The sequence below is a fragment of the Falco rusticolus genome, chromosome 8 (genome assembly GCF_015220075.1).
Source record: "Falco rusticolus isolate bFalRus1 chromosome 8, bFalRus1.pri, whole genome shotgun sequence".
NCBI classification, from domain to species: Eukaryota; Metazoa; Chordata; class Aves; order Falconiformes; family Falconidae; genus Falco; species Falco rusticolus.
The window spans coordinates 21,841,791-21,867,531 of NC_051194.1; the positions used below are offsets into that span (position 1 = coordinate 21,841,791).

The following is a 25,741-nucleotide window of genomic DNA, read 5'->3' on the forward strand; positions in this document are numbered from 1 at the left end:
GTTTGTTCTGAAAGGCCTTTTGAGAGGATGTGATTGTCATACAATGATTAACAATCAAATTTTTTTAATTTATATTATGTTACCTTAGTGTTTCCCATCTGTCAATGTTGCATTGTTCCCTATAGCTAGGGACCATATGTAGAATGCAAACTAAGAGATTTTTTAAAAAAATACTTTTATCTAAGGGAAAATTGGAAATTTTTAAGGGTTGTCACTTTCATATCCACTGTTCTCCCATCCTACAAGACAAAATTCCATACAGCAAGCATAACGGCTCCAACTACCGGGGTGCTAGAAGGCATAAAGTTCATGAATCACAGGGGGTAAAAATACATGGCCAGTCTCTACTTTCTTTTTTTTTTTTCCTTAGTCATCTTTACCTCTTACTAGGAACGGTGAATCCTTTCTTAGTCCTTGCTTTAGGTACTTGTGTTTCTAATCTTGTCTCCCTTTTTTCCCTTTAATTTATCTCAGAAGGAAGAAGGAAAGAAGTAAAGAAGAAGGACAAGAGGGAGGTAGAGGAAAAAAAATTAGACCAGTAAAAAGAAATTCTCCACTAATACTGCAGATCCCAGTCTGCACAGGGTTAATATATTTTATCTTTTAGGACAACGCAAATACCTTTTCCTGTCTTCATCTGTATCCCCTCTATGTGCTATAGTTTAAAAAGTGTTTCTGAAGTTCTGATGTAGCCAACTGTCCATTAGTGGAACAGGACCCTTGCCTGTCCCTGTCTCCTTAGGGGCTCATTAGTCTTTCTCTCCCTCCATCAAACTGTAAGTACTTGTAGATGTAGGATCCTCCCTTTTCCTCATGATCTCTCTTTTCTTCCCTTCCAAATAGTAGGCGTAATACCCTGAAGTCCCAAGCCCCTCTTCCTTTCTGCAGTCATTTCTCTGCTTCTTGTGTTTCTCCCTTGTGTGGATTTCAGGTTCCAGTAGTGCTGTCCCTGTTTCCGAGTGTAAGTATCGTGGGAGTGCTCAGAAACATTGTTCTTCCTCTTCTTTGAATTTACTAGACTTGATTCATATCTCTCATCTTTGGTTCAAAATCTTTGGATTTTCCACTGTTTTTCTGATGAACTCTGCTTTTTAGAAAAGCCTTCTTTGATCAATTTTAAACAATGTTTTCTTCTTTAATATGTCAGTTGGTGTTTTTCATAAACTCTTAGAACTGTTCTGGGGCTTCTCTGGAAAGAATCCTGTCCTTTTCAGTCTTCTGTTTGGTCTTTTTTTTCTGCTTCCAGACTTCATCCTTGTGCATGTTATCTTCCCCATCCATTTCAAAGCTCAGTTTAGTTTTTAAACATCCCAGTCCCAAACAGTTTTGCACAGGAATATCTTGCCATGTGATCAACAGATATGTACTCTTCATATGCATACAGACCTTTACATGACCCTCAGCCTGGGAAGCATGTAGTGTTAGGATGTGGAGGAATGGGTTTATTCCATTTCAGCCTGGTTTGCCAGTGTTTGTTGTGGTAAATCTTCATACTGCTATGTCCAGACTGTCTTGAAGTATATCCAAGTGGGATGAGTAAAGATTCTGGCTGTATTAGATGTTTTCACCAAGCCATTTTTTGTGCTTACAGTCTCACTTATTTATGAGATCAATTATTCAGCTGCGTATTGGGGGTGGGAGGAGGGAGGCAAAAAAAACCCCACCAAAACTCCATGTGTTTGTAGGATACAAAAAAGCAACTTTAAAATCCCGGGTGGGAAAAAGGAATCATTGTATAAAAGCCTATAGGGATGCTTTTTTTTTCTTTTCTCCCACCCCCCTCCCTCACCCACTCCCTTAAGGATATTGGTCAAAATTCCTTGATAATCATGATATATATGATTGATACTGAATTCTTAGCTGCTTGGACTGATTCTGCTGGGCTGATGGTCAGTGAGAGGTTGCGTCTAATTCCTTCTCTGTCACATTTAGATCCGAATCTTGATACTAATCGCCATCTTTGTAAAGGCACCTGTCTCACACAATCAGTTCATCTTCTTTGTGCTTCTGTATCACAGGTAGTCAGAAGACTGTCTCATCTGAGATGATTTGGCTGTTTTTTGACTAGATGATCACAATCTTAGCATCTCCTTTTCCTTTACATGTCTTCTGCTTGGCATCTCTTTTGTAGCTTGATCAATATAAAAGGGAATAAAAAAGAAATAGAGCTTCTTGAAGTATTAGGTAATAGCTGTTTCTTTACAAGAGTTAAAATATTGCAGAACAAGGTTTTTCACTGCAACAGTGTTCTTTTTAACATGCCAATATTATGGCATACTCCTTGTAAGTTAATTTCTTCCCAACAAAGGCCATCTCAACTGTAAATGATGATGCTATATCAAAAGCAGTGTTACATGAGAGGAGAAATTACAGCCTGAGTTTGGGTAGGAGGTGGTAGTGCTGATTTGGGAAACTCATTTTTTGAGACCCAAGCTGAAGCATGTTAGAAGTGCATGAAAAGTATGATATTTAGAATTTCTTTGTCTTGCTACTACTTACTATTTATGTGCAAAAATTAGGAGGAAGGCATGAAAATTAAGTCAAAAGGTGATTTTTACCTCTGTGGTCTAGTAAACATCACAGATTAGGTTAGAGCCGGCTTCAGTCACACACATGATTATCTGGTGGGCCACCCACTCTTTTTGTTGGCCAATAGACTTTATGATTCTCTCAACACTTGCAGATGTTGTTTTGGTATATACCTGAAAGTGAGAAAGAAGAAGTGAAGGTTTTCTTCTCTGTGAGCTGTATCTCTAAGTAGCAGCAGGAAAATTATGCCAACTGTGGAAATACCTGAAGATTTTTAAAGTTACGCTGTCATTGGTTTTTGCCTCTGCACTACTTTGGGTACAGGCTGTTGCCTTCGTACGCTTATGGTGCTATTAAAAGAGAGCATCTCTGATTTATTTCCATCCTTATAATCTGTAGTGTCTTTCGTGCAGTCTTCCTTTAGTGCTTGACAGCATTATATCTCTACTGTTGCTTTCAGCAAAAGTACCCTTTTTGGCTGCTTCTCATTTCTTTTAGGTATATGAGAGACATGCGTTGGTCATTGAACTTCCACCTGCCAGCTTTATTATTGAATTGTCTTCAAGATTATCTTAGTCTAATTTGTCTCTAAAATCGTCCAGTCACGCTGCAGTCAATCCAATCATTGACTAGTGGCTTTGTTTGATAGTTAATTCCTGCGTATAGGCAGGAATTTCCAGTCTGGAGAGAAGAGGATTTGGCGTTCTGAAGTTATCCTCATAAAAAGGAATTTTTTTTCTAAAAAACTTCACTTGGTGGAAGCCTGAGTAGTATTGATACTCAGTGAGACCAAGGCTTTTTGCAATAGACTTGAAAATATTAGTTGCTTCTGAATTCACTGGGAGGCTTGAGAAATTTTTTAGATAAAAAAATATTTTAAGTAACTAAAATAGTTAAAAATTCATTTGTATTGGAAAAATGTAAGTGTAAAACTTTCTAAATTCTTCGGTGGATTAACCACTGTATAAAGAAAAAAACCCAACCAAACAAAAAAAACTAAAAAACCCAGAACCAAAAACACACACAGAGAAAACAAAGCCCCACTGTTTTCAGGCAAACAGAAGTCCCCTTGATTTCTTCCTAATGGTCTTTTTTAAAAAGTGCTGCTACCGCTTGAGCAGTGACAGCTTCATTTAAATCTGTGCTGTTGAGTACAGATTTTGTTTATTAGCATTTTAGAAGGCTGACAGGTTTGTCAGTATGCTCAGAAGCCAGCACTTCTACAACACTCATCATACTTGTAGCCACTTGCTGTATGGAATATTGTTTTGTAGGATGGGAAGAGAGAGAAGTATGACAAGGAAAAATTACGTACTGGTAATTGTGTTTGTCGTTACCGTTCTACTTTTCCCATCCTACCTTCTTCCAGTCATCTCTTACAAATCTTTGTCTTTTCTACACGTGTTTATGAATCTCTTCTAAGTCAGTTGCATTTTTGGTCTGCGTTATAAGTGACTGGTTAGGTCTGGCTATTTATACCTCCTGTGATTCAGCATGTTTGCCTGCTAGCTCCCTGATAGGTGGAACTGTAATTTTTGCTGTGTGGAATCTTGTCTTATAGGGGTTTTATAGAAGAAGAAGGTCTACTACAACCATAATTACTGGTATGTAAGTTTCCCTTTTCTTTCATAAAAGGAAAAATGAGAGTTTGATTGAGTAATCTCTTAGTAGTTTAGGTAGCTAAGATTTCTCAGAAAAGAAAATATGTCCTAGAATAGAAAGTTCAGCCAAAGGACTAAAATCAAATAATATGTAATAAATGAAAAATGCATAAAAATCTGAAATGGAAAAAACCCAGTACTTTAAACCAATCTTGCTGTTGCCATGCAAATGTAATAATTTCATACTTCCAGCTGAGGATTTTTCCTTCCCCCCCCCCCCCTACTTCAGACATAGGTGATTTACGTTCATATTCTTAAAACACATAAAGCAAAAGATAAAGAAGTTGAAATGGTTATTTCTTCTAATTGTTTTTCCTGACTTTTCAAAATCCGTCTTGTGTTTCATTTCTTCTAAACAGTTACGCAATTAAAATTCACATGGGAGAAACAGAAATTCTATTCAGAACTGAATAAGCGGCTTAAGAGGTTTTATAACCTGATTTATTTTTTCCATTGACTAATGGCAATAAATACCGAGAAAACACAATGCCATATTAGAACAGAAATGCTAATTTGAATCCAAAATGTATGATTTACTTTCAGTCATACAGGAAGAAAGGTATGTTTACACTGTAGACATATTCCATAATTTCACTCCTTATCATGTGTTTCAAGGCTTAGAATAATTCACGCCAAGAAAACTGGTAAAAGAGATGCTACAGGAGGTGTTGACGTAGGAGAGGAACAGCACTCTTTGGAAACACCAACACCAGGCCGCAAACGCAGACGAAAGGGTGGGGATAGTGATTACGATGATGATGATGATGATGACAGTGATGATCAGGCAGATGAAGATGATGAGGATGAAGAGGACAAAGAAGACAAAAAAGGAAAGAAGGCAGAAGTTTGTGAAGATGAGGTGGGGGATTTTAAGTATAGTGAAACTTAATCAACTAATAAGTTAAAACTTGTTTTCCTTCTGTTTCTCCACAATATGTCACTACTTCCTCAAAATCTTACGATAAAAAGGAAGGAAGGATGGCATACCTCTAATATTTCTGAATTTTTTAATTAAGTTTATTTTTTGGAGTGTTTTTTCCTTTTATTTATGGCTGTTGTACTGTGGTTTGGTGGAGTTTTTTTGTCTAGTTTGGAGGTGTTTTTTTTTTTTAGTTAGGGGTTTTTTTCTGCTTTTAATTTCTCTGAGATTCTCAGAGATTGTACCAGATACAAGGAAGTGCAGCTTTGTTAGCAAATGAGCAAAACCGTAGTTTTCTCTTAGATGAGAGTAAAGGTCATTTTTTTTAGTTAACAAAATAATAAAGTATAAAGTTATATTTAACCTTATCTATTATAAAGCTTGCCTGTGACTTTCCTGCATTTTTTTTTTCATAACTTTTCTAGGGTAGTTGCTGCCTGACTGTGTATTTGATCACAAGATGATAAGTTTTACTAGTCAGTATGAGATAAGATAGAGAAAGGGTCAGCGAAACAGTTTTAGCTTGTTGAGCTGAATTGTATCTACAATAGTCAGAAGACTTTTAATTAAAGTGCTACAGGCCTGTAAGATTCACTGTAGAACTATAGAATTCTCTACTGGGTGAAACCTGATGAGAGACAAGCAATACCAAATGCTACATTTTAGCATACTGGGTGTTGTGCTGCCAGAAAATGATCCATTAATGCAAGGTTATTGAAGTTCAAAGTGAGGTTTTAGGGGCGCTGTGGATATGGCTGCTTGAATAATGCGTGTATACGACATGATATGTGGACTCACATCTTGTCAAACACTGTTCCTTAGAAACCCAGCTAGTTTTTAGGGTAGGACAGCCCTTTGCGCTGTTACACTAAATTTATTTAAAGTCTGTAATGTGTTTGAATTTAGGAGAATACCTTGGAGGCATAGAATGAAGTTCTTATAAATTAATACTTCAGAATTAAAAATAACTAATATTTAGGTATCTAATCTCACGTTCATTCCTTAATCTTTTTTCCATTAGTACAGTCTGCTGGTTTTGGTGCACTGGGCATTTCATAGACAAAAGTCCTGTAACTCCTGTAGAGAGATTAATTTTCTGATGCAACAGAAGTTCCACTGCATTCGTGCTGTATGTGGTATTTCAGAAGGCTCCACTCTGGTACACTTTTTACAGAGCCAGGAAATAACAAGACCAGTATCTTAAGGTGTAGGTGACTGGGAACTCCTAGGATTTTGGTTATATTCTTCTGGAACTTAGTGTTAACTCCAAAGACTTTCTTGAACTAAATTAAAACTCTCTTTACGGAAATTACTCTCACTTTTAAACAGTGTCGAGAAGAAGGTGACCATAGATTCAATTATGGGTGCATTCCTCTTCAAAAATCAGCACGATAAATACTGGAACTTTTTTAGCAGGCTTGCAATTTAAAGTGGCTCTACAGTTTCTTGTAGACATTGAAGGAAGATCCAAGTGTGCACTGACCAAGGACTTTTGGCAATACCATTATTTTCATGCATGAAAAACACTTAGAAATGTATTTTAATATCCAAAAAGCTTCATAGAAACTAAGGTTAAATTCTGTAGCCTTAAATGTTTGTGCACAAACTGAATTATTTCTTCCCATAAAAGAATGTTTTCAGCAAACATCTGGCCATGAGCTTTCTCCTTCATATGTATCTGGGATAGTTTGGAAAGATTCAAGATACATCTTCTTCCAGTTACATTTTTCTTAGCAAATATATTGAACAAGCACAAAGTTTGAACTTTTTTACCCTTAGAATTTGCTTCTCATTTTTTGTTACATCTTTTTACTGTCATATTGGTAAGACATAGTAGTCTGATTTTATCCTGGAATAAATTTGGTGTGACAGTATATTTGCTGATTATAGGATGATGGGGACCAGACAGCAAGTGTTGAAGAACTAGAGAAGCAGATTGAAAAACTGACAAAGGTGAGAGGTCATTTGCCTTTTTTATACTACAAATTTCATTACTGTATGTTGCGAGTTGTGGTGTTAACAATCATTTTCAGTGCTCCAACTTAATATAAATTGAAATCAGGATCAGCTTTTTTTTTTCATGAAAATATGAGTGATGCTACTGTTCATGGCACCTGAATTGTGAGTTTAGGGTAGTGGCAGTAAGTGAATATGACTCAAAAGACAGTTAGGAAGCTGTTGATGATAATATATTTTCACATCTCAGAATAAAAAGTAATACTGTTTTTATCCAAAGCTAATTAATATTCCTCTGTTTGTTGATCTTAGAAAGTGATAAATCTGTAGGAGAAGCAATGACTTTTCCATTATACAAATGATTGCAGTTCTCATTCCCTCCTACAGTTGGCTAATTTCTGCAACTGTGTTCCAAGCCAATACAGAGCTGTCTTTGCTTCAGATTTTGAAAGAAGAATTAATGAAATAGGAAGAGAAATGTAAATTAAAAAGGTGGAATGCTGTAGATAGGGGTACTCGTGGCCCATGTTTATATCCTTTGTATTAGACAATTCGTCATGTAAGACTTTGTCTCTTGGTTTCTCTCATGTTCCAAATTGCAGTAAATTAGCAGTCCAGAATTACGCCTGACTTCTAGCATTGTCAATTTGACAGAGCAAGAATTGAATAAAAACCCTGAAATTTTTGTTGGCTCCCCTTCAGAGAACTTTGTTGTTGAATACAGCGTTTATTTTCAGGCATCATTGTTCTCATTCTTTTATGAATCACTTAAGATATTTCACTAGTTTCCCATCGGGAGCTGCAGTATCAGCTGTCTTCAGTGCTGTGTTTACCATTTGCTGTTAGTGTATAATTGATAGGATTTCAGCTGTTCTGGTACAATGAAGTCTTTGATCCTATTGTTCTGTGAGAGTCAGTGCTAAAAAGACAGGACCTACCAAAGCAAAATGTGTTCTTAAAGGAAGACTGATAAACTTCACCTGAACCAGGAAGTGATTGAATTGATTTTTTTTAAAGGGACTCTGTAACTAAAATCAATCAAGGCAGCAGTTGTGAGTAGAATATCATATAGCGCACACACACACGCGAACTCTTAAGAGAAACCTCCTCATGTGACCCTTGGAACTTTTGTTCAGCCTGGCAGCCAGGAGATGTTTTTTGTTCTAACAAATTTTTCTCCCCTATTGAATTATAATGCTTTCCCTTTTTTAAAACAGCAACAGAGCCAGTATAGAAAGAAGTTATTTGAAGCTTCGCATTGTTTGCGTTCCATGATGTTTGGTCAAGATCGTTACAGGCGCCGATACTGGATCCTGCCCCAGTGTGGTGGTATTTTTGTAGAAGGCATGGAAAGTGGTGAAGGTAAGAAACATAAAGGAAAGAAACATCACAGCAAGAACCGCTGCCTGCATCTGTAGGCTGTGGTTTTGTGCAGCGTGGTATTCAGGCTTCACCTTCAACCTAAGGCTAAACAGGCAGCTGCTGTCAGTAGACCTCTTTATTCATATGGTTCTCTCTGAGAGTCTTTTTCTGATTATTAAATATCAGTTAATATCTTTCAGAATTAGTATTAACATTTTGGAAGTCTTCAGTTGTTACAGTTCTATATGTATGCTTTTTCATATTTATCTATGTGGGATATTTTTTGGCTCTTTCCGAACCATTTCACATTTCCCTATGGTAGCGAACGCTGCTTGTGAAAACTAGGATGACCATAAAACGCTAAAAAAAAATAAATAATCTTATAATGTTCAGTTATATTCTGCAAATGCACACACAGTTCTGTGCTTGAAGATTTGATTTCTGTCTCAAAAAATATGAAAATTGCTTTTACACAGTGAAGTACTGTGTTTTCTAATGAACAATATGATTTAGTCTCTGTATTTTACCAACTGATCTTTCTTCCAGTCTAGCAAATGCTGAAGTTACATTTGCTAAAATTAAAATGTAATTTTGTGGTTGTGATAGTTCTAACTGTGATTGAATTTTTCATACACTTTAAATTGGATAGATGCAGTAAATATATATTAATCTGACCTTTTCATGGATATTAGAATTTTTAAACGTAAGCCTTCATTTTAGTCACAGAAAAATCTGTTCTAATTCTGATACAGATGAAACAAAACCCCACTAACTGTCACTATTTCCCCCCCCCCCCCCCAAAATAACAAAATCTCTGATATACATCAGGATTGTATGATCTCAAGATAATTGCATCATTCTAGAGAGCTATTTAATTAAAATTACTGTAAAATTACAACACGGTATGAAATTGAAGCCCTGTTTTGACCCCAGAAATAAGCAATAGAACTTTACCTAAATCTAATGTTGATCTTCAAGTTATCTTTCTAAAGTGGGTAGCATAAAAATTCATTTTTATGTATCTCCTGTTCTGCATTATTTTATGCTGTATGTTAGGAATTGTTTTACACATGCGTAGCTGGATACAGAAGGTAAACTGTCATATGCTGTACTGCTTGCATTTCTTTTGTTCACTAGATTTATGATATTTTAACCAGGTAAATCCCCAAATACTTTAGAAATTGTACACGAAGAAAATCACTGAAATACAACTACCTGTCTTAAGATAGTAATCAAACCCAACAAAACTTAGTTTTAGCCAAAAATGGTAGAGCAAACCCATATTTTTTAATGTATTAATCAAAGTTTAATCACCCTGAATAGCAAAACGGACATGTTTTTAAGTTCTCAGCTAGTCCCTCATCCCCTCAGCTCTTGGTTTGCCCTGTTTCAGTAAATTCTACAGTTTATCTTCTTCTGATTCCTTTATCTAAACATTTGAAATGTGAGGCAAACTGTTGAATGGTCTGTCCATTATAAAAATTACTTCTCCTTCCCTCTTCATGTAGCATTTTAGTTTTTACATTTTGCTGTATCTTTGTTGTTGTTAAATGTCTTTGCTGATACTCAAATTGTTCCTGTTTTGACATACAGCGTAACTGTGGACACATTTTTAAGTTTTAATGGCAAGGAGTATTATTTTTGTTAATGAATTATCTTTGTAGAAATTATCATTTTCCAGAACAAGCAAGTAAACTTTTGTGGATATTCTGGACTTAAGCAGGACCTCTGTTTATTTGCAACTGCAGTTCCATTAAAAAAAAATATGTGGCTGCAGTGTTGGATTTTCTACCTCCTCTTTCTTTTCTGATGTTTTTTCATCCTGTTTCTAACTTTTTAAGACTTGTCTTAAGTTGACGCATCAGTATAAGGGTAGAAGAGAAATAGTTAAGGAGGACTAGGAGAGCAAAGAAGACAGAAAAATGCATTTCCTTTCTGATAAAATCAAAATTCCTTTCTGATAAAATGATCTTTTGTACCTCATATGTTTAAAGAAACTGACTTTTGCAATAAACTTCTACTGGTTGTACTTTAAATGCCTAGATGTTATGCGGTCTGAACACATCTGTCTGCTTAGCTGTGTGTCATTTCCCAGTCATCGCATTAGGTGGCTGTTGAAAGAGTTCTCAACTTTCAAGACTGTTGACATTGTTTCACAGTCAAATTGTTAATGATTTTTTATTGAAACAGATAAAATACTTAATGTTGTGTTTCAATATTTGAGAAATACTTGATTTCATGATAGGAATTTTGATCTTCCTTTTCGTAGTTGGCTGTGAGTTTAATGAACAGTCCTTTGCAAAAATAAGCTTTAAGGCTGTAAACACTGTACCCAGTTGATATAAACAGAGGCATTTTTTGATTAAGTATGGAGAGTCTTCTAAAAAGAAAGCTTGCAAAAATTTGTCCCTTTCAAAGACTTTGCGCTGGCAAGCTGCTTCAGACATACATGCATCTTAAGGGAGAATCCTCTAAGTATGTTAATTACATGGAGGTTATTTTTCTTCCACGTGTTTATTAGTTTTTAAATCTGTGTATGCCTTGAAGCTTGTTTCCTTCTGCAAATTGTTCATAAAGTAAGAAGTAATTTCATGTAGAAAAGAAAAAAGACATTGCAATCTAGCATGCATTGAGCCAAAAAAAAAGTTATTTTTTTTATTTAACTGTGCTGATGAAAATAGTCTCTATTCGTTGGTCTGTTATTCCATCTATGTTTCTTGTACATTTTTAGGCCTAGAAGAAATTGCAAAAGAAAAAGAGAAGTTAAAAAATGTAGAAAGTATGCATATCAAAGAGGAAGAATTTGAGACTGAAGAAAAATTACACTGTTTAAATACAACTCACTGTGAACAAAAGGAAGATCTGAAAGAAAAGGACAACACTAATTTGTTTTTACAAAAACCTGGGTCATTTTCAAAACTAAGCAAACTGTTGGAGGTAGCAAAAATGCCACCTGAATCTGACACTATGTCCCCAAAACCTAATGGCAGCGCAGCAAATGGCTGCATGTTATCTTACCCAAGTAACTCAAAAAACTCTCTCTGCAGTCTTCAGCCTACTGTATCACCAAGCACCATTGAGAAGTCTGATCCTAATAATCTTTTCAGCCCTAATGCAAGTGGGACAGGAAAGTTTTACAGTTCTCCACTTACTCCAAATGATCAGTTGTTAAAGACTCTTACTGACAAGAGCAGACAGTGGTTCAGCCTTTTACCAAGAATACCCTGTGATGACATGTCAGTTACCCATGTAGATACACCAGCTGCTACAGCTTCACTCACTCCTCCGACACATCCACCATCAAAGTCACCTTCACCTGTTCCATCACCTCTTCTGGGCTCAACCTCTGCACAGAGCCCAATAGGATTAAGTCCTTTTGCACTGCCACCATTGCAGGTAAGTAAATGAATTTTTGAATAGTCTGAATTTGCTGTCCTTACGTGGGCAGAACTTCAGTTCAGACAAATCCTTTCACAGAATTGCTGTAGTTATGTCTTAATTTCTCGATTACTTTTTTTTCTGTTCCTAAATATTAATAACTAATTCCATGTTACAGATGTTTTGTAATACTAAAAGTTTTTTGATAAAAAAAGATTGATAGATAGAATTAGGTAAGCCAATGTATGAGACTTCATACGTGCATTTCAGTAGTTTAATATGACTTTTAAGAGGTTGCCCCCGGGTATTCAATGAAAAGTAAATAAATAAAAACTAGCTTTCAGAAATGTGACACACCATACCCTTCCTTTAAAAGGTATTATTTTTTAAGCATTAACAGGGCCCTAAGAAGTGTTACATGTTAGTGTTACATTAGTTTTTCTTCAAACTAATCAAAGTACTGAGTAAAGACCTCCTTTCTGTTTTGATTGTTGTTTGACAAATAGCATCCTAATGATAATTCAGGTTTCTGGGTGATTACTAATGGTAGTTGTAATTGTGTTAATATATTCTGTGTAGCAGATGAAGGCTGGACTACCTATAATGGGACTTCAGTTTTGTGGATGGCCTACAGGAGTTCTTACTTCAACTGTTCCATTTCCATCTCCTTTACCTGCTCTTGGATCAGGGTTGGGATTGTCAGAAGTGAATAGTAACTCATTCGTGGCATCTAGTGTTCCTGCAAGTAAAAGTGAATCACCAGCGCTACAGACTGAAAAACCAGCTTCTGCCTCTGCTACAGCAGTTGAAGTAGCCAAGGCAGTAGATTACCCTAACCCAAAACCTATACCAGAAGGTAAGTACATAATACAGCAATAAGATGGAACTCCATGAAGGATAATTTCTACAGTGCTACTATGATGTTACAATTTATTATTTTTATAATTTGCCTAAAAATGCCTGCAAGTGTCTACATATGCTTGTCTTGATTTAGAAATGCAGTATGGCTGGTGGAGGATTACTGATCCAGAGGACCTAAAATCTTTGCTTAAAGTGCTGCATCTCAGGGGAATAAGAGAAAAGGCCTTACAAAAGCAAATACAGAAACACATGGATTATATCACTCTGGCCTGCATCAAAAACAAGGACGGTATGTAACTGGTATTTATGTTCTGCATGGTGTCGGGGCATAAGACAACTGGCATAGAGCCCAACAAGACATGTTTAGATGCAGATAAGAGTAGCTGCTGGAGAAAAAAGGTAAAGGTCTCATTGTAGTTGCCTTTTAACCAGCCTTGCTGTGTAAAGTTACAGGGTTGGAGAATTTTTTTATACAAATTGCTGTAGTGGCCTAAGTGTTGGTAACCTTTTTAAGCTCCTTCTGTCTCTGCAACACTAGCTCAGGCTCTCCTTCCCCTTCCTGCCTTTAAATTGCAAGTGTGAAAACCTACAGAATTTGTTGTCCGTGTTAGGTATCTCAAAGAGGAGTACACTTTAACAACACTTCTTCAGTGTGGAGTGACAGGTAAATTAGCTTGAATTTACTCAGAGAAGTTACAATACTAATTGAAGTAATAACAATGTAATTCTTCAACACAGTTGCAATTATTGATATCAGTGAAAATGAAGATAACCAGGTAACTCGAGATGTTGTGGAAAACTGGTCAGTAGAAGAACAAGCCATGGAGATGGATCTTGCTATTCTTCAGCAGGTGGAAGATCTAGAGCGGAGAGTTGCATCAGCTAGTTTACAAGTTAAGGTAAAACCAATTTTTAGTAAAATGTCTCTTTAAAATAAGCGGTAAGAATTTAGATAGTAGCACTGCTTGTGCTGTTGGTAAGTGCCTTCTTATTCCATCTTTAATTGTCTGCAAATAAAACAAATGCACTGCAGCAAGTATCATGCATATTTGTGTTTGAAATATTTCATTGCAGTTAAATCTTCAGCTGAAGATGCTCAGAATGGCAGTTCATGGGGAGTGTTCTTGTATAGTGTACAGTTCCCTGCATGTTTTGTTAACCTTCTATGTTTTATTGCATATGAATTGCTTAATTATAGTTAGTTTTGACACTGTTCTGCCTAGTTTGGGTGATTGTTGCTGTTAAGGCTTTCAGAAAAGCCTACAAGTGCTTGAGTATTGTAGAATCGTGGAGAAGTGATGGTTGTGAGTGTGAAAGAGTTAAAAATTCACTGGCTGTCATTACAATTTGGAATTTTTCCAAGGTGGGTGTAGGGATACCAAATTGTATATGTTCGGTTGTAGTACGGATGTAGTGTTTGGGATCTAGTTTGTTGTAGGGGTGGATGTTACTTCTGTGTGATTGATAACTGCCTCCTGAGCCTGTTGAAGAGATAGACCTATTCTGACGTTTCATCCAATAGAACAGGATGCTTCAAAAGGAGATAAGAATGCAGACTGTTGCAGAAAGTCCCTTCAGAAAGCCTGGTAATGCTCGTATTTTTTGATTAATTATTTAGTTGTCCGAATGTTTTGGAAACTGTCTCTACAGATGGATTACAAGTAACCAAGATCTACTGGAAACAGCGCTTCAGTTACTTAGTTTGATTCCGTAACACAGTTCCTCTGTTTACACACTTAAGTTAACAGCAACCAATAAATGCACAAACCTTTCTATTAACATAGGGTTGGCTGTGTCCTGAACCTGCATCAGAGAGAGACGACTTGGTATATCGTGAACATAAGTCAATTACTAGATTGCACAAGAAGCACGATGGAGATTGTGCTGGAGGCGGAGAAGGCAATACCAGCTCTCTAGAGCGGAAGAGTGACAACCCTCTAGATATAGCTGTAACCAGGCTTGCTGACTTGGAGCGGAACATAGAGCGAAGGTATCTGAAGAGCCCCTTAAGTACCACCATTCAGATCAAACTGGATAATGTGGGCACAGTTACTGTCCCTGCTCCTGCACCATCCGTTAGTGGTGATGGTGACGGGTAGGTTATTGAGATTAACTTGAAAAATTATTGTGCTTCTTTGCTAATTGGAGCCTATTTTCTTATTGCCTGTTATCTATGTACTTTCTTGTATGTCTGTGATCCATATGGATCATGTTATTCTGCATGGTGCTTTGTAAAGATATTTTTTTGTTACGTTTGTTGATAATCTTGCAAAGTTATCTTACATTTAACTGGTTGTGACTAAGCTTTGAGGCACGTAGCTACAGTCTGTGCACTACATGAAATTTAGTTGCTTAAACTTTATACTTATTGGCTGTGTACGTTTTGTCATTGCTTGGCTTTCAATGTGATAATGATTGTTCCACATTTAAACATAAGAAACATGGATGTGACCTACTTAATTTCTCTGTATTTCAATGCAGAACAGAAGAGGACATTGCTCCAGGGCTAAGGGTATGGAGAAGGGCATTGTCAGAAGCGCGTAGTGCTGCACAGGTAGCTCTGTGCATTCAGCAGTTACAGAAATCAATAGCATGGGAAAAATCTATTATGAAAGTTGTAAGTGTTTTTAATTTAAAAAAAATAATACTGTAACTAAATTATTTTTGCTATGTCATATTCCACTTTTAGGCACTTTAAGATACCATGGTTAATAATGTGTTTTTTATTACTGCATGTAAAACTTAATACAGTTAAATAGTACATTGTGCACAGATACATATAGGCCTAGTGGAAAAGATTGTCCCTTGCTTGCCAAATTCAGCATACTGAATGTTCTGAGATAAAAAACCCATGTAGCTTGTTGCTTTATTTAAGATGGTAATTACTCTTTGTTGTTAACATTTAGGTAAAAAAAAAAAAAGAGTAATTTCTGGCTCTATCTGATGAAAGATACTCTATCTGGTGGAGTATTTCTGATCTCACATGTGACATAAGCTTTATGGAGGTTCAACAGCACATATCCCAATTAAGGACTTAATTTTTCAGAAAGTTAAGATGTTCCAAATATGTGGCTTTTTTGCATGCACACTTCTTACAACTGAACATACAAATTGGGCAAGTGTGTGAGCAAATAGGCTGAAATACCCGTTTCCTTGTACACTTACCAAGTAGATCTGTGTTAACTCCATGTACAAAGAAGGTATGCAAAATGCATCTGTTGAAATTTGCATAGACCTTTGAACCTCAGATTTCTGAAAGCAAAACTATTACTACAGCAGTAGTGATTATGGTGTGATTAAGTATGGCCACTGCTATGTAGTAGGTAGCAAAAGTGATTCTTCCATTAGTGATCTTTTCCCTAATTTTTTAATTTCTGCTAGTCCTATACAGATTCTAATTATATTTGGACAATTAAAGGATTATTTAAATAGACATTCTAGTGTAAGGCTGTACCTTTTGAGTTTCTATAGCTCTAAGTTTAAAGCTGTATCTTTAGAGAAAAAAGTTTATGAATTTTGTAGGAGCACTTGAAAAGGCATTTGAATTTTTCAAGGTGTAGTAATTTATTATCCAGAGAAAATGTATAGTGTCAATCTCAATTTGATTGAAATGTTCTGTGCATTTAATTACACAGTAAACGTAAGTATTTAGTGAAAACATGGGGAGACTTTTAAGTTGTTGAAAAAGAAGTCCAGATATAAGTGTGTATCCAAATGACACAGTGTACGTAAGAAAACTGACAATGCATTTTTTCAGTTAGTGTGAATTTTAGGTAGTGCTAGGATCATTTGTTTTGCCTCACTGAATTTGTTCATGGTGGCCTTTGGATAAGATCCTTACTGATTATTATTTGAAAATACCATTATAAAACATAAATTATTTTTATGAAATAGCAACTTATATATGCAGTATAGGCATAAGTAAATACTCCTGAGCTAGTATGTGTAGGCCAAGTGACTTTGATGGGTATAAGATACCTTTACTTTTCATGAACGTTAATGAAATACAAAAAATATTGATAATTTTGTGTGCTGAAGGACACCTATCTTATAATGAATTGCTTTTCAAATGTCTTCCTAAATGTAGTCTTTAGATTAGTTCTTCGCATACTATATATGTATTCTTTTACAAATGAGATCATTTGCCACTCTGATTGTGGCAAAATGAAAGTAATTTTGAGAGTGAATGTATATGTTTGGAGGGGAGAGGTAATTTAGGTACTATTCCTGTGTTTCAAATTTTAAAAATTGAATTGTATTACAGTACTGCCAAATTTGTCGAAAGGGAGATAATGAGGAACTGCTGCTCCTTTGTGATGGTTGCGATAAAGGTTGCCATACCTACTGCCACAGACCCAAGATCACGACCATACCAGATGGTGACTGGTTTTGTCCTGCCTGCATAGCAAAGGTAATACTAACCATAAAGGTGAAGTGACATACAGTAACCTTTTTATATATGGTAAAGTTACAAGTCTACCAGTGCTTTTTTCAATGAAAACAATGAACTGTATATTTTGTGTTGGGCTGCCATTAAATAACGAGATTAATAGCTTTATTTAACTTGGATTTTAGTGGCAGTAAAGGCTACAGTTTTATTTGTTTTAAACTGTATTTTTTTAAATTTAAGTAGGTACAGATTTTTTTTGCTGATTCAATACCATGTTTTTTTATTTCTCTTTTAGAATTTTTTCAGTATTTGTCTTTCAAGATTAATTTTGAAGTGTTGACAGACCAATGTCTTAGATTCTCTTTGAAAAGAAAAATCAGAGAAAATACTTTTCTGTCATTTTTGTACAACATACTTTAGTTTTAGGTTTTTGGTACGCAGTACATTAGAGAGTCAGTCTGTGTATGTTTCCTGTGAGGTTTGGTTTGGGTTTTTTTCCTCTCCCAAGAGCAGTAGTCTAAATAGAACTTTAGAATAGCTCCATTGAAATGACTGAATTAGCAGTTAGTGTTGCTTAGAAGTTCACAATGTTCCCATCCCTAGTTAGTCCTAAAATTAAATGCATTTTTTGCAAAACTTATTTTTTCTACCATTACCTGTGAACAATGTAACTGAAGAAGTAGCTTTACAGTAAACACTCAATTTTGTATTTTTTTTGGTTATTCTCAATGTGATCCTTTTTTCTGTGTGTCTTCCACAAAGTGGTAAGGAAGACAAATTGTTTTTTAAATTGTTATGTCCAACAGAAGTAATAGAAACAGGTTACTGTTGAGAATTGATTGTGTAGTAGTTTATAAGGGGTTAACTCATGCTGTAACTTTTTCTGTCATCGTTGTTATATTACAACTTACCTTGTTATAAAGATAGAAAGTACCCTATCATGCTGTAACTTACCCAATCATTTCTCTTGATATTTCCCTCTTCCCCCCCTGCCCCAACTACTGGGTTTAATATAACAGAAAAATGTGGGGGTGGGGTTCTCATTTTGGTGGGTTTTGTTGGTTTGGTGGTTTTTTCCTGTCGCAAATTTGGCTGAAAGCTATAGATGTAAAGGTGACAGAAATTTAAGGTGAAATTCCAGCAGAACTTTAAAACACGTTGAATATTGATTCAGTATTCTGCAAAACATTGAAACTTTTGTTGAAGACTAGCTATAAATTATGTTATCATAATTTAACTCAACTTTTTTTTTTTCTTGTCTAAACCAAGAAAAACACGAGTATCTGCCATTACACCTACTTAAAATGAATATTCACAGAATGTCTGAAAGTCAGGTCTTAGGTGATTATGGTTGATCTGTTCACATTGCCTTACATTGTGTTTTTAACCAAATGGCTGAAAATCAGCATTCCTTTTCAATTGCCATGTCAACTGATGTACTTGGACTGTTTTTCTGTTCTTGGACCACGAACATAGTGATGATACAGAGTTGTGTTCAGAGAGTGCAATTATTTACAGATATTTCCAGTGTTCTGTGTTAAGCAAAAGTAACTCTATACACAACATGCATTTTTTCATATTGGTGCATTCATCCATCTCATCTGATTTGTACAAACTTGACTACAGTTTTCACCATGCTAGTTACAATCAGTGCCGCATGCTTAAGAAAGTCATTTATGACATACGTGAAATAAAGAAATCGTGTAGTAATAGCAGGCAGCAAAATCTGCATATTCTTACCTCTGGAAAAGTATATTATAAAAATACAGGCTTAGACAACTTTAAAACCATAGTGTTTTGATAGGAGAATATAAAATATAAATGTTACAGTTCAAAAATTGTTCACACTATCTAAAGTAGTCTTAGTAGCACAGGTACAACTTAGTACTTTTGATGCTGGCTCTCTTCCTGAAAATTGCTTTATCCTGTCATTCTTTGACTGTCAAGTCTTTTCAATGGCATCACATGCTTGACTTGACGTTCCACAAAGGTCCTATTCTGATGATCAGAATGAGGTCTTCAAATACTGTGCCACATTACAGTGCTGTTAATACCCATAACAACTTCTTTCATCTTAAGCGTACCCCTTAATTTCATCTTACTGTCTATAAATAATTGTGTATTATAAATAGTTGTATATTAAATATGTTCCTTTTTTCCCATTTAGCAGCATTCTTGTATTGTCATACTCCTTATACATCCTCCTGCAATTGTCTTGTAGCCAAGCTATCTATATCTTTCATATCTAGCTTTTAATCTTTAAATCAATTGATCCTGTCCGTGACTTTTTTAATAACCCTTTTCCAGTTTTCCTTACCTTGCAAAAAATATCGTTGCTTGAAAATGAATAATACTATTCCAGCTGTGATTATAACAGTCATTTTAGGAATAGACAGATCTTTGTATAAAAAGTATGCCAGCCTGGCTTGTTAGGAGCCACTGTTTTACCAATCTGCAGGTCAGGTGCTTTTATATTGTCACAAGTTGAGAACCTGAATCACTAGTAACAGGAATTTCTACAGCCTTACTTGCCTTTAGAGAGGAGCAAAAAATGAATAATCTCTGGTATTAAACATTTTGGTGCATCTGTTTATCTGATCTTCATTCCTGCCTATCAATAATAACAGAGGTTTCTGTAATTGCTTGGTTATTGCTTATTTCAGTTCTCTCTATTGTAGGCAAGTGGTCAAACTCTAAAAATAAAAAAACTTCAAATCAAAGGAAAAAAAAGCAATGAACAAAAGAGAAGCAGGAAATTAGCAGGAGATACAGAGGATGAAGATTCTGCAACTACAAGCGCCTCTTTAAAAAGAGGGAAAACAGAACCTAAAAAAAGAAAAATAGATGAAAATGTTTCTGTAATCCAATTAAAGCAAGAAAATTTCACTGCTATTAAGAAACCTAAAAGAGATGACTCCAAGGACCTGGCTATATGCAGGTAAAGTGACAAATTCTAAACTTTGGGTAAGTGTTGTTGAAACAAGTAATGCCTGATTCTTTGTATCTGTGTTCTGGGGAACAAGGACCCCGTTTTTGTCACATATCCCATACAGGTTTTGATAATTTGAGTTTATATATAAAGGATTTAATGTGTGCATGCTGGAGTAACTGCTGTATTTGGTAATGAAGCTCAAGAGGAATGTAACCAAATACTGGAATGTAGTCTGTGAAATCTGGTCCTCCATGCCCTTCCAAGAATGGGAAGAAAGGAACCTGACAGCAGTGGTACTGGCAGCTTTCTCAAATGTTGCAAAGATCATTAATCCACTCTGTCCAAAAGGTGTTGCATTACACAGGAGGAGACGGGAATGGGAATGCATCTTCGTTTGTAGTATTGCTGGTCAGTCAAAAGTGACACAGTTTGGCCTTGTCACAGTTTTGGAAAACCAGTATTAGCACCTGTTTTACTTGTTTGCAGATGGTTTACATTGAGGTTTTAATACTGAAGTTGCAGGGCTGCATTTTTCTTTCAGAATGTTGATCACTAGAATTTCATCTTACATAGGTTGCCTGGAGATAACTTAATGCAATTTTAAATACACGGGTAAGATGTCATCTTCATCAGCATTGTTCTGAGCCTTGCACAGGGCACAGAATGAAGTGCTTTCCTTTTATAAAGTGAATGGGTTGGCAGTATGTGATGAATTGAGGAATGGTGAAAAACATCTGTGGATATATTAATAGCTTAAAAATACTGATTTAAAATCTTGTTTTATTCAGCATGATTCTCTCAGAATTGGAAACTCACGAAGATGCCTGGCCTTTCTTACTTCCTGTAAACTTGAAACTTGTTCCTGGTTATAAGAAAGTTATTAAAAAACCTATGGACTTTTCCACCATTAGAGACAAGCTAAACAGTGGACAGTAAGTAAACCTATTGTAAATTTTACTTTACATTTTAAAAATATTTAAACACTGAAATACAGTACATTTTTTAAAGCTAAACTATTTCAATCTGCCTGCTTGAGCACCCCTGTGATCACTTCTTTAACTGTATACTTTTGACTTTGCTATATCTAAGTGAAATAGCATGTTAGGTGGGAGAACCTGTGAAACTGGCTGAAAACCAGTAAAACTGCCAGGTCAAATGCACAAAATAGAACAACAGGAAAAACTTTTATTTCCTCATCTTTCCTCATTGAGACATCATAATGTTATTACATGTAAGCAAGAACCAACTCTGTGGGCTTTAAGCTAGTGGAGGTCCCTGTAAATGATGTTGCAGCTGTGGAGCGAATTTGTTCCTCTGTTGTGGGAAGCCAGGTGGCATTTCAGTAATGGTGGTTAATCATTTTATAGTCTTAGAATTAGACTCCACAACTTTTTTAAAAAGAAAAAGACACTACTTGCCTCTGTTCCCCTTCCCTCCTTGTTACAGCCCTGTGCTCTAATGTCTCGCCACCACCAAAGAAAATTTTGTCATCTCTAAAGACTGACCCTCCTCAGCATCTGCCAGTTGCACACAAAGTGAATTTCCTAGTATAACTAGAGCTTTTTAACCTCTTCAGGCTTTTTCTCCCTTGAATGTGCACTTTAAATGCTCCACACATGCTTGTTCGTATTGGTAGACTTGTAACTTTCAATGTCTTTCTTTTAAATAATAATTCCTGTGAATATTGGAACACTGGGCCATGTATATTCAGGATAATGAAAACAATAACAAAGACAATGTTGCAGGATTGATCTGGGCAACATTTTTGTACCTGGTTATTCCTCTTTTTACGTAAATGTAGTGTACTCAACACTTACTTTGAAAGGACTTGACCCCAAGAATAGATGAATAAATGGAAAACAGCCATAGCATTTTACCTAGAAAGCTATTGAAAGGAAGGGGAAAGTTAATGAAAAAAATTTTTTTTTTCCAGTATGGGCTTGAAATTCTAACTTCTGGAGTTTTTGAGGAAGATTAACAAATACAATGACAAAAGAGTATTTCCTTCCGCTGATGTTCATTTTCTTGTTAATATTTAAATTAAAACTAAAAAATCATAATTAACATGTACAACATCCATTGAATATTCTGTGGCTGGTTGTAAATTCACTGATGTTAAGGTAGTTCTTTCTCATGTAGTTGAAGTGTTTTCCCCCTTTGATTCTCCATGTTCTAAAAGTCACTCACCTTTTTCTTCTTTCAGGTACCCTAACCTTGAAGCATTTTCGCTAGATGTCAGGCTTGTTTTTGACAACTGTGAAACCTTTAATGAAGATGATTCTGACATAGGCAGGGCTGGCCACAACATGAGGAAGTATTTTGAAAAAAAATGGACAGAGATTTTCAAAGTGAGCTGAAGTTACCAGAAGTCTTTCTTTCTCTTTCTCTTTTTTTTTCTTTTTTCCATTAAATGAGGACTGATAAGACCAGCAATGTGAACTGTATTTACATGAAAGTGCAAGGCACATGCATAACTAATGACTGTTTTTTTCATTTAAAATATCACAGAGTTGTGATACTAGTTCTAAAGGCTTCACTCCTACAGCAACCATGGCCCCTTGGTTATTGGGTTGTGTGTTTTAACAAACTAATTTAGGTAGAACAGGGAAGCACACCCAAAGAATTTCAAAGAAAGGGGTGTTATAGTGCAATAGCAATTTAAAATATATCAAAACGCACTGAATATTCAACCACCAGAGCTCTACTTGGGGAAATGGTTCTCTTTTCCCTTTCAATAAATATCTATTTTTCATTTTTTTACTTTGTAGTTTATTTTTTAGTGAATGTATTTAATTTTATGAATTATTTATGATTATACAGCATTCAGAATCTTCGTTTTCTGTGAAAAGGAAGAATTAGAAAATTGCTTTAAATCTTGAAAATACAACAAGGAATGTTTTAAAATATAAAACAAAGCCAAGTAAAACTGTTTACACTGTTGTGCTGTAAAAGCACTAAAAATTAAACTTTACTGTAGAGTTACAAGTACATTTATATATATGTTGCTGGATCACTTGTGTAGTTAAATTGTATTTCAAGACAGTGAAGAAAAATTGAGACATGTATATACTGTTCATTATTGTTTATATTAAGTCTTGTTTTAAATATGTATGATGTGTACATATTGTTTGCAGACATTATTGTTTATGCCTTAGGAGGATGGTAGCATTTTATTTTAGTCTTAAGGTAATTATAGCTATATGGCTTGTACAGTAATTATCCTCTACCAACACTGTGGAGTCTCCTTAATCTTGGTAGTGCCTGCCTTTAAAACAGGGTGTAGGGGATATTAGTTTTCCATTTTTTCTATTTTGTTATATAATTTCAAGCCACCACGGCCTCAAATTCAAGTATAATCATTTGTATCCATGTGGAATAAAATTGTGACAATTTCCTACGCACACAATATTTTTTCATAGAAACATTTCCCTCCATTTGCCTTGCCACAGAAATAACAAAGACATTTGTAACCACTGTGTTTTATCTACTGTGTGTTGTGGTGGCCTGTTGGGGCAGATAGATCAGAATTTTTTTTGTACTAATGTAACAGTACTTGAAGTTTTATTTAAAAGAAATGTTGTGGAAAGGTAGCATTCTTTTTGTTTTCCTTTTTTAGGAGTGTTATTTTTCACTAGTATGTGTGGCACGGATACAATAAAAGACTGTTTTGCAAACCAGATTTTCTTGGCGATTTTATACTTCAGATCCTGTGTATACAGGATTTTTTTAATATCTTGGGAGCCTTGCATTTAACGTTCAGTTCTTACTATGACGCATCTAATTCTCCTGGCCTTTTAATGGTAATTCAAACAGAAGCCATTGCCAAGCAGTCAGAGTGCAGTGAGTGTAAATAACGTTAGCTGAGGCCTTCAGGTATAACCATCGGGCTGCCTAGTGTTTGACCTGGTTTTGCCAGTCCTGTTTACTGTTGCTACAGTGTAAATGCACATGATAATTTAAATAGATGCCACATGTAATGTTTCTGAAAACCACTGTCCGTTTAAGGTTTTGTTCTTTTTCTGGTCTGTGGACGGGCAGGAATCATAATCCTTGCTCTGACTGAAGCACACAGAATTACAAATGAATATTGTGGAACTCCAGTGCTGATCGCTTCCTCACCAAGTAATGTTTTGGGTTGGGGTTTTTTTGGGGGGAAGTGCTGTTTTTTGCTTTTAAACTAGCCCTTCCATGTTTGAGTCTTTAAGCCTTGTTTTATATACTTCCTTGCCATTGTACTTCTTGTCTCTGCTGAGAAAGAACAGTCAATGCCTGATTTTTAATAAAACTTTTGTTTCCGTTGTCCTCCCCAGAACATCTGGTTCAATAATATTTTTCTTTTCTGATGTGCTGTTAGAATAATTTGTGTTACCTAGAATAAAATACTCACATTTGGGTGTCAGGCACTCTTGCATTCTAACATGAGCTCCACCACTGACTGCTTCACACCTTCCATTTTCATCTCCTTTCTGAAGACATCAATAAAAGGTTTGCTGACATGTTCCAGAGATGTGAAGATAAATCAGTGTTTTGAACATATGATGGTATGCTTCTAAGAGTGTTACAACTATGCTTAGATTATTTGGAAAACTATTTATTTGATGCCAAAAAATTGATTTCTTTCTCACATTCTGTACAGGTTAATGCTTTATCTGCCATACTAAATGTAATACTAGTTTTCTGGAAAGTCAGAACAACATTACTAGCTACACTGCATACATGGTTACGTTTTTTCAGCTTGTATCCTAATCTATCTGAACAGCTGGGAAAGTTCAGGTGGTAACAGCTGCTATAGCTGTGACAGTCAGACAGGCATCACCTTTCTTAAATGGACATGACCAATGTATTGCTTTGCGCACTTAGCAGCCAGTGTCTTCATTACTGTTTCGGTAAAATTGAATTTACAGGAATTAACTGTATTTTAATGGCAAGGTTGAATCGTACACATGCCATCATATATCTCCATAGAAAAAAGCTGGGATTTAACGACTAGAAAAATATGCTTAACATTTTTTACTAACTTTCTCTCCTGTTGATGTTTCTGTCTGTCAGTTTTCTTAAAGGAAAAGTTTTTCCATTGTGCGCTCTTCCTTTTTAAATGAAGTATGTTGGTCTTGGTTTAGAGAATTTATTGACAAGCTGTCAAACTCTTTTATTTTAAAATACTGTTAATGGTGCTCCATGAAGAGTGTTCTGGTTGTGAGCATGGGTTCTATTTTATCTCTTGGCATGTCTTTGAAAAAAACTGAATGATACAGAAGTAGCTGAAAATCTGGAGTTGCAGTTGTCTTGGACAAAGTATGTATCTTTAAAAAGGGGTCTAAAGCTTTTTCTTTATTCTTTTTTTTCTTTTTTAAATATTATTTCTGTTGCTTCCTACTGACAATTGGAAGGGTAGGGGGTGCTCTGTTAACTGTGAATGGGCACAGGCATCTGAGGAACAGTAATTTTATGTAAAATGGTGAATGGGTAGCCTAGAGGACCTGGTTTGTTCAACCTGTATCATTCCTTGATGTCGGATTTTACCAAAACTGTGCCTGCAAACTGAGGGCTAAAGACCGACATCAGGAAAGCCACAATTATGCTATTTAAACTACCTTGAGCCTAGAATTTCAAAGTTAACCAGAAGTTTTTATAGCCGGTACATTACATTCAGAAAAATGAATTTGTTATATTTTATTGCACAAACTTCCATTGCTTGTATTATCCAAACTAATCATCGTTACTAGAACTGATTGTAGCTAAAATTCTGGGCA

The 25,741-nt window shown here is 35.6% G+C and overlaps 1 protein-coding gene across 19 annotated transcripts in view; it reads left to right on the forward strand.

Moving 5' to 3' along the window:
* BAZ2B (bromodomain adjacent to zinc finger domain 2B) overlaps window positions 1-24,300 on the forward strand; it is a 156,313-nt gene extending 132,013 nt beyond the window's left edge. For 6 of the 19 annotated variants that reach the window (XM_037396303.1, XM_037396309.1, XM_037396307.1 and 3 more), the window contains 13 exons: window positions 4,806-5,049; window positions 7,000-7,062; window positions 8,283-8,427; window positions 11,159-11,823; window positions 12,385-12,661; window positions 12,800-12,955; window positions 13,405-13,565; window positions 14,451-14,761; window positions 15,148-15,283; window positions 16,931-17,077; window positions 19,735-19,994; window positions 20,777-20,920; window positions 22,192-24,300. In XM_037396303.1, the coding sequence (XP_037252200.1) occupies window positions 4,806-5,049; window positions 7,000-7,062; window positions 8,283-8,427; window positions 11,159-11,823; window positions 12,385-12,661; window positions 12,800-12,955; window positions 13,405-13,565; window positions 14,451-14,761; window positions 15,148-15,283; window positions 16,931-17,077; window positions 19,735-19,994; window positions 20,777-20,920; window positions 22,192-22,345 (2,863 nt within the window). In that variant the 3' untranslated portion in view covers window positions 22,346-24,300. Of the gene's footprint in view, window positions 1-4,805; window positions 5,050-6,999; window positions 7,063-8,282; window positions 8,428-11,158; window positions 11,824-12,384; window positions 12,662-12,799; window positions 12,956-13,404; window positions 13,566-14,450; window positions 14,762-15,147; window positions 15,284-16,930; window positions 17,078-19,719; window positions 19,995-20,776; window positions 20,921-22,191 lie in introns of those variants that run through there. The other 13 variants (XM_037396312.1, XM_037396315.1, XM_037396324.1 and 10 more) reach the window with 7 other exon arrangements.
* Window positions 24,301-25,741: the final 1,441 nt, after the last annotated feature.